Below are 9095 nucleotides of genomic sequence, written 5' to 3'. Positions count from 1 at the left end.
TTGGACGTTCCCACTCGTGCTTCTGGCGACGGGCTTGTGTCAGCGGGGCCTGAATAAACGCCTGTGTCTAACAAGCCGGCTCTGTGTGCCTGGGTGCGGGTGGGGATGGCCCCCGGCTCAGGCCCTGGGCTCTGGGAGCGAAGCCCTGGCGCGGGCAGCGGCCGCGGGGGCCCACGCGCGCCCCGTGAGGCTGCGCCCCGCCGTCTGTCCGGCGGCGGCCGCCGTAGGCGGGGCGGGGCGCTGGGCGGAAGGAGACGTGGGTTTCGGGAGGAAGGCGGAAGCGATGGCGGCAGCGGAGGCCGGGTGGGAGCCCGCGGGGCTGCTGCCGGCCCCGGGGGGCGGCCTCGACTGGGGTGAGCGCGGGGGGCCGGGGGCCGGGAGCTGGGCGGTGGGGAGCTCCCCGCCGGGGCCGCGCCGGGCCGGCGCTGAGGCCGCTGTCTCTCCCGCAGAGGCCGTGCTGGGCGAGGAGCTGAGCGAGCTGCTGGGCGCCGCGGAGCCGCGGCGGGGCCCGAGGGACGAGCCCGACGTGAGTACCGGGCGGGGACGGGGCGGCGGGAGGCCGCGCTCCTCCCCCCCCGCCGGCGGTGTGCCCCCACGGCCCGGCTCGGGGGCTGGAGGCGCCGGCGGGATCCCCCGGGGAGCAGCGCTGTGGGTTTCATGGCGGTCGTCTGGCAGGAGACACTCGAGCTCCCGGGCTGGAGCGCCGGTGGCTTACAGGCCTTCACCCGTTCACCCCTGCGTTAGCTGTTGAGACGCGGAGTTGTCAGTCTGTTAATAAACTGTTGGTGTCAAAGCTAGAGATTTAAAAGGCAAGGTTAGAAGGGAGAGTTTCAGGTAAAAGTTTGAGGTGGTGCGTCCAGGAAAGGCTGTGTTGTCACTGACCTAATGAAGGTAAACTTCCCCTGCAAGGCAGTGCTGACGGGAGAGTACGTTTCTGGGTTACATGAAAGGAGAAGTGTGGAGAAGCGTGGGTATGTTACATCTCTGTCTGCCAATGCTGTGCTTTATCACCTTGCCTATAAAATGGCTTCTTGTTTTCTTGTCTGTTTTTGGATTTTCTCCTAAACCCTTTGCCTGCAACCTTGTGCATTAATCCACATGTTTTTCATGGTCCGATCGTACGTACGGCTTTTTCTGTCCCAGGGCATTTGCCCCATGGATTCTCCACTCTCTGTTCTTCCCCCGCCTTCTCTCTGTTCACTGTGTCCTAACCCAGCTCCAGCACAACCCCTGGGTTATCCAGCATAAACCTCAGGTACTAGGAGCATTCCTACAGGTGTTGTAGAGCCAGGTGCCAGAGAAAATTTGGGAACTGCTGCATTGTATGAGAGCAGGGTATCGGCCATCAGCAGGTCAGCATTAGTTACCTGTGTGGAGGCTCTTACTGCACAGGTCAGGCTGTGGATTTTGGTCATTATTCCTATAAATATGCTCTGATGAGCTTTTTCTTCATCGTAGCCTGCAAATACTAGTTTCCGTGCAGTCTGCAGACTTTCTGAGCCTCCCTTTACGAGGCAAGTTGAGAACGTAAGGAGAGGTACGTTTGCAGGATAGTTTTTGGCAAGAAAATCTTTGCTGTATATTTGTATAAGTTGGGTATTTAATTTTTTTAATGCAAGTGCTTATTAAAATGTTATATTTGAGTAGAGAACTGAGACTTACAGTTGCATCAGCAGAAAAAATGGAGCAAAAACTTGATCACTGTTTTAAAGGTAGTACAATAAAGAATATATACGAAGTGATTTTAGTATCTTTTTTTTTTTCTGTTGGAAAAGGAAACTGGTGTCCCTGGCTTTAGAAGATGATGATGTTGGTTTATTCAAGTATAGAGAGGCCTAATACATACTGTTCATCAGATCTTCAGCAAATCAGTTCTTGTGTATCTTTTCCTGCTGGTAAACTGACACTGATACTGCTTTTGTTTATGAAGTGCTTTGAAATCTGATGAGGGAAGGACATTAAGTAAATCTTTCAATTAAGATGAAGGGGAGAATTTCAACAAGTTGCGAAAACTTGTGTTTTATATAAGATGGTTCAGTGACTGGACTTAGAACTTTCACTTTACAAATTACTGATAACAGTACAGTAATTAGCAACAGTCTTAAACTGGCATGCTCCTTTCCTACAGCTCTAAGTTTTAAAAGAAGCCTTGTCTTATGTAGTCCAGTTGAGAATTGCCCCCTTAAGGGCTTTTATCTCTGCGTGCCTCAAGGTGACTGAAGTGCTAGTTTTGGTTTGTTTTCCAAAGCTGTAATAATGGGAGCATAATGGCTGGTGGTTTCAATGTATATTGTCTTTTTGTATTGTTTCTTTTTTCTGAACTGTCATTTCAGGAAAATGATCTCTATAACTTTCATTTTGATTTGGATTTGATGTCTTGGGACTCGGATCTTTGGAATATTACAGGCCATGCTTATGCAGGTAATTTACCTTTTGTATTTTGCAGATGTGGCTATTCCCCCCCACCCCACAAGGGTGAGCTGTTGTAACTTTAGAATAGTGGTAACTGATGTGAAACTATTTGATGTCCTGCAGCATTTAGCTCTGTGATGAGAAGTCATGCTGTGTTTCTGTAGGATGGATGCAGCTGGCAAGGACTGCCCTACAAGCTAAGCTGTTTAGTATCTTTAATCTTGCTATGTTTTCTGCTGTGCCTTGCTTCAGGAATTAAATAGCTGGCGTAGGGCAGCATGTTCCTTACTGATCTCCCATTGTTAAATGCTTTACAGTAAAATTTCTTTATCTGCCTCTTGCAGATGCAAGTGTGAAGACAGAACCCTTATCACCAGCCACTTCAAATTGTTCGGTCCCTTCTCCATCGTCTGTGGACTCTCCGGTGCAGAATGTGCCTGTATGCAGAAACCTCCACGTAACACAGATAGCAGCAGTCATTCAGAACCAGCTGTGACAAACAAAAAGCCCAGTGATTTACTTGTCTGACCAACTTTATGGCATAAGAGGAAATAGCTTATTTCTCCAATCCTTGCAAAAACAACTCTTCAGTGATGTTTTCCTTCCTCTTCTGCTGTGACCCATTCTAAAAAGAGCATGTTCAGTTGTGTTTCCTCAGTTGTGCATATTGGCCTGATTGCCAAACAAAATGCCTTCTAGAGTCTAACAGTTGCTGGCCTCTGCCCCCTTCACTCTGCTGATAAGGAGAGGTACTTCCTTGGTTTTAAGTGGTACTTAGTATTGACCAGAATAAAACTGCAGAACAAAACATTTCTCCTGTTTGCGGAAGCAGCAACACAGATGTGATGAAAGGTGGTTTTACTCTGAGCTGCTAGTAGACACTTTTATGTGTTTCTAAAGCATTAATCTCATGTACTTTCTGTCTGCAGGATGATGTGGACTTCAGCTGTAGCTCCCAGATGTCTCCCATCTCTCTCTACAGCAAGAGTTGCAGAAGCCCTGCATCCCCTGAAGGAGATGGAGGGAAGAAGCCTTCTGTCAGCATCGCTTCTCGGTCTGGTATGAAAGATTGAGTTACTTTGATTCCACAGATAGTATGCGTGTTACCTTGCATATGGATGTTTAACTAACAGACACTAGTACACCCTGTCATTTCTGACTTGAATTTGTGATTGGATATGTCTGTTTTTAACAAATATTATAGATGGGTAAAAAAAAAACATTCTAAAAGCCATGTTATTACTCCTTGAATTCTTTATTTTATATCTTCTGGTCCAACTCTGACTCTTTTTCCTTTCCTAGCAAATAATTCTGCGAGGACCCTGAAGAGGTGTGGTCAGACAGCGTCCAGGCCTTCGATACAACCCAAACCCCTTTTGCCTGCTGTACCTGAGGCTCAAGCTAACATTGGCATCCCAGCTAAAACCATCATTATTCAGACTCTTCCCACGCTTGTGCCACTGCCAAAGCATCAGCCAGTTGTTAACATCCAGCCAGCACCTCCTAAAGGTAGGTAAATTGTCATGACTGAGCCAGGGCTTGGAGGTAAACACTGTGTCCGTTTGGGATGGTCGTTAAAATGAAGTTAGCTTTGGTGGGTGAAATGGGAAGGGTAGGAAAAAAAGAGGGGTCCTACACATTTTGCTGCAAAAGCTTTAGGCTGAGATGATGACCTTATTTCTCTCTCATATAGTCCTATGAGAAAGGGCACTCAACCTGGACATTGTATGGAATGGAAGACAGTATAGCAAAAGAGACTATGCTGAGCACTGGCAGTTGTGGGGATAAAACTGCTGATTTGGAAGGATCTCTAGGGACCCTTTGCTCTACTTGTGATGGCAAGTGGTATATAAGGTGATTACAGTGCTATTTGTCGTAACCAAAGGAAGATCCAGCAGAATCAGTTAGGATGGCTTGAATGAAGCTTGAAAGCTTGGGAGGAGTGATAAAAGCTTTTTTTACCCACATGAAACTCTACCACAGGATGGTGGGAACATGAGTTTATGGCCTTTTATCTCACTAAACAGCATTAAATAGGATGTTGTGAAATCTGCCAAGAGTTGAGAGCGCCATGTCAGAGGTTAGAATAGTTGCTTACAGCTACAAGCTGGTGTTAACAAAAGGCAAGTGATTTCCTGTCCACTGATAATTCTTCGTTCCTCCTGCTTCCCTGTAACAGATTTTTGAAGTACCTTGAACCTTAGTTTCTGAATCCCAAGCATTATTTTACTCTTCAGCTAAGGCAGTAGGAACATTACTTGCATTGCTGAAATTGTCAGATGCAGTTGCTCGTTTTCACCAGCTGATGGCTGCAGTCTCTTGCAGTTGACTGTACAGGCACTGAGGTGTGGAAGGAAAAGGAGACAAATACTTAAGGGCATGTATCTAGAAATTATTGCAATAGTGAAAAATTTGTCTTCATTACTAATTGCTCTTCCATCAGGAGCTAAGCCAAAGCTGGAGACGCTGACATTTGTTACAACATGCCTAAGATTGTTGGACTGCTTAAAACACAGGTCAGCATAGTCAGCATGACCTAATTCTTATTCCTTCTGATGTTCCAGCTGATAAAATACCATCTGGAACAAGGAATGTTGGGGATATGGATTTTTTGGATATAAGTGTAGTACTGTGAAGATCAGCTTCTCCTTTTCCCTGAAGAAAAGTCAGGAGAGTAGTTTCTGTGAGGCACTATAGAGGAAATACTTTTGGGAAAGTATTTTCATGCCATGTATTTACTTTAACTGAGGGTGTGTTTAAAAACTCTATAGTGCCACTTCCATAACAAAAACCATAAGGATCTTTTTCATTAATCAAAATCCCCTGCACATGACAAGTTGGAGCTACCAGTTTGAAATATGCTATTATCTTCAAAGGAGCACAAGGAATGATATTTTTATAGTCCCTTTCATGAAAGCTTAAAGAAGAAATCATGATCTTAGACTGTCACATACTTTATGCTTTAAAAAAATTGTTGAAATAATCTCAAATGCACCATTTGAGGTTCTTAAATAGGGTAGTACTAACTTATGATGTCTTCAAGATTATCTCTGCAAAAAAGGAGATCTAATCCTATACCTCATATATAAAAGATCTTGGTGCTAGGTAAATGACTTCATTTTTCACCTTCCAGAAGGTTGGGTAAATGCTGTAATACATTGTCGTGCACTTTGGTTGGAATGTTCAGCTGGAAAGTGCTGTTTCTGAAAGCTGGCAAGGTCATCCTGTTACAAAGGATTAAAGAGACATTCCTGTGTTTGCAGACAACAAAATATTACTCGAGCACTTGCTTGAGTTAAATGTAGTTGGACTGAAATTTCTTGGAAGTGACTGTTTTTAATTCCATTTCAAACTCTGTCAAAATTACCTCATTTTTTCTGCTTGCTTTTCTTTAAGCTCTGTTCAGCTTGTCCATAAAATTTCTTACATAAGACATTTTTCAAAAAAATTGGTCTTGTCTTAGTGTGAATTGAGGCTTTAACTTATGTTTTGAAAGTGTAACTTGCATTGTTCTTTCTCGTTTATCATCTTTCTCTGCTGTTTCTGAATTGGTTTGTATAGTATGAGTCACTTCTGTGTAGCAAGTTTTCCACTGAATACAGCAATAAAGTAGGGATGGACAAAAGGGAGAAGAAAGATTGAGGTAAGCTGGCTAAGTTCTTTGAAAAAGTTGCTGAAACTGCATCAAGTGTTAGCAGTACTGAAATGAGTAATGTTTCATTGACTTCTATTAACTTTGAAGAGCCATTGGGTTTTGGGAGAGAGCTTGATTTAATGGATTCCTTTTAATAATGTGTAGGTTTGGTTTGCAGGATGGATTAAGAGCTCTGCAAACTTTTGAGCTTTTTTTTTTTTCATTCCTATCCTGTGGAATATACTAATGCTGAAGAATTGGAGTTGAGATAAATCGTGTGGGACAGGAGAGGAAGCAAGGCTTTCTACTTCCTATATCAGTATTCTCCTACTAACGGGTCACGTACAAATCCATTTCATATCATACGCTGAGCACTCCTGTTTGTTCTTGTGTTCTAGGTCAATCAGTGGTGCTCCCCCAGCCCACTGTGGTACAGCTCCAGGCTTCTGGGGTGCTTCCTGCCTCCCAGCCAGTCATTGCTGTTACTGGAGGGACCACGCAGCTTCACAATCAGACGGTGAATGCATTGCCTCCAGCTACTGGAAATGGCTCAACAAGCGGCAAAATACCAGCAACTAAGCCCTTGCTTCAAAGCACCGCACCAGCAATGGGGCTGGATGTAAGTTCTGACTGTGTGGTGATAGTTAATAACCAAAGCTTGGAAACAGTTTTCAGTTACCTGCCTGTGGGATATAATGGGAGAACCAGGTCACTTTAGAGTCTCAGGAAGACAGAGCTGTAGTTGGGCTTGTCTAATAGGATTTCTAACAGTAAACAGGGAATTCAGCAGCTTGGCAAAGAATGGGGAGGAACAGCTTGATATCTGCTGGCCTGCCTGGAGTTGCAGACCAGGTATGCAAGCATTGTGGTGGAAGGCAGTGCTGATATATTTTTTTCCTTCGCTTGTCTTCTCAAGCGAATGGCTGGGACTCTCTCACATACAGGAAGATTTGATATATCTGATTTTTGATTAGTGCTAAACCATTTTTCTAATCCATATAATAAAAACACCCCTTTGGAAGTAGATGAATTGGAAATGTCAGCAGGAGGCCTGATTCTTTTTCCATCCCTTTATCTCCCCAGATTTTACTCATGATTTTTAGAAACTTCAGGTATTGAGTTTCATATGATCCTAATCTCTTCAGGCTCCCTTTTGATCATATACTGAATGAGTAGAAAAGGGGTAAGCTCTCAACAGTCACTGCGCAAATAAATAAGTTTTTCCACAGTAGCTCATGGTAAGCAGTAGGTGTAAACAGCAATAGCCTTTGAAGTGTGTGGGTTTTTTTTCCCTCTTCAGCTTTGACATCTTAACTAGCTAGCAAGCTGGGTGTTAAGTTAATTTAGTTCCTAGTAGTTTGGAGCTGCTTTGGTTGCATTTTGTTGTCCAAAGGAAGGCATGACTGTGGAAAGTACCAAAGCTTCTTGTATGTGGCTTTTAAACTCTCAGGCTGTCATTCGCCAGCGTGGTATTCCAAGCGCAGTTGTCAGGAACTGAGGGTCCTATCACATCTCAGTGTGAGGGAGAAAACACTGGTGTCCATTCACATGAAATTTTGCAGTACAGTCACCTGCTTATTAGCAGTGCAGAACACTGTTTCTCAAAGGCATGTGTCTTCTGACTTCTTTGAAGGGATGTTGTTGTACAGTTTCCTAGCGTCTTGAGAATTGCCGCTCATGCTTGATGTTAAATCTGGCTCGCTATTCCTGTTTGTGTGTGGGCTGCATTTTTAAATGAAAAATTATTTGCTACAAATAATTCAGCAGCCAAACTGCAATGGAAACCTAATCTTGAATTTGCAAGAAGCTAACAAAGTTCTGTCAATAGACAGACCAGTTAAGAGCGCTGCATTTTTAAACAATAATTGCCTGCCATGCAAAGCTGAATTGAAAAGACCTGCCAGCAGTCATTAGATTTGTGACTTCCTGTAATCAGGACTAGCATGGCACCTTGCCATTGTCTGAATATAAGGTTTAATTGACAAAACCCCCTTATTGTTATGACACTTCATATGCGCATCTGTGACAGAAGTCAAATGTGTAGCTGGGATAATGAATAACTGTTTGTTTTGAACAATGGTTGTGTGGGTATTTCCACCTGAAGCTGTTTTAGGGAGGCAGTTTTAAGACTTGGTATCAGCCTAAATGCTGCACATCTTACCTGTGTTTATTGAAACATGAAAAAACAGTTGCAACTGCTCTTTGGCACATACTGTGAAATAGCACTTTGACAAAGAACAAATGTTTCAGGATGCAGCTGGCACCAGCAGGGTTAAAACAACTTGCGAGTACCATAGACGCCATATGTGGTGCTCAGAGCTGCACAGATGTAGCTGTCATTTGAGCTCTGTAACACGTGTTTTTGTTTGCTAATCTAAGCAGATGTTGCAGAATAAAAAGAAACACTGCAGGACTTTCTTTTGGGCTTAGGAAGGATAAACTGTTAGCTTAACACTCAGCCCTTTCAGTGGATTAGACAGAGATCGGCTGATAGCAAGCTGTAGCGAGGCCCTACATTGTGCTTGTCCTGATGGCACACGTTTATGCAGCTTGCCAGCCGCGGGGAAGTACCAGGCTTTCAATGCAGTCACTCTTCACTAGGAAACCAGTGAAGAACTTTCCACTAGGAAATTGGACAAAAGAAACACTGCCTAAGCAAGCCACTCTTCCGGTTGAAGGAAGGAGGCTCTTAAGTAAAAAACCAGATTGCCTTTCCTGTTGCAGTTAAATTATATGAGGACATAAACAGTAGGTGTGTGAGGGAATCTAGTTTAGTTGTGTCCTTATAGGGCCTTTCTCTCATGTATCCACTCTGTAGTGAGAAAGGATTTAATCCTGCCTCCCAGCTCTGTTGATAAGAATATTGAAAATTTAGAAGAAATTAGACTACGCAAAATTACTTCAACATAAGTGTGGATTTCTATTAAAGACTCCTGTTTTCCGTTCTGTACATTGGGTAATTTTCATATGAAGTAAACTCATTAGTCAAGTTGTGTTCTTTTGAGTTAGAGACAAGAAAACCCAGATCTTTCATAAAAACAGAGAAAAC

The 9095-nt window shown here is 43.8% G+C and overlaps 1 protein-coding gene across 2 annotated transcripts in view; it reads left to right on the top strand.

The window, feature by feature from the left end:
* The first annotated feature begins 234 nt into the window (after positions 1 to 234).
* The window catches only part of ATF6 (activating transcription factor 6), an 86087-nt gene continuing 77226 nt past the window's right edge, over positions 235 to 9095 (top strand). For both annotated transcript variants that reach the window (XM_075508130.1, XM_075508129.1), the window contains exons 1-7: positions 235 to 353; positions 450 to 526; positions 2334 to 2421; positions 2757 to 2851; positions 3342 to 3471; positions 3715 to 3921; positions 6445 to 6665. In XM_075508130.1, the coding sequence (XP_075364245.1) occupies positions 284 to 353; positions 450 to 526; positions 2334 to 2421; positions 2757 to 2851; positions 3342 to 3471; positions 3715 to 3921; positions 6445 to 6665 (888 nt within the window). In that variant the 5' untranslated portion in view covers positions 235 to 283. The remainder of the gene's footprint in view (positions 354 to 449; positions 527 to 2333; positions 2422 to 2756; positions 2852 to 3341; positions 3472 to 3714; positions 3922 to 6444; positions 6666 to 9095) is intronic.

Source organism: Mycteria americana, chromosome 7 (assembly GCF_035582795.1).
Source record: "Mycteria americana isolate JAX WOST 10 ecotype Jacksonville Zoo and Gardens chromosome 7, USCA_MyAme_1.0, whole genome shotgun sequence".
NCBI classification, from domain to species: Eukaryota; Metazoa; Chordata; class Aves; order Ciconiiformes; family Ciconiidae; genus Mycteria; species Mycteria americana.
This window is presented reverse-complemented; position numbering and strand designations above follow the sequence as displayed.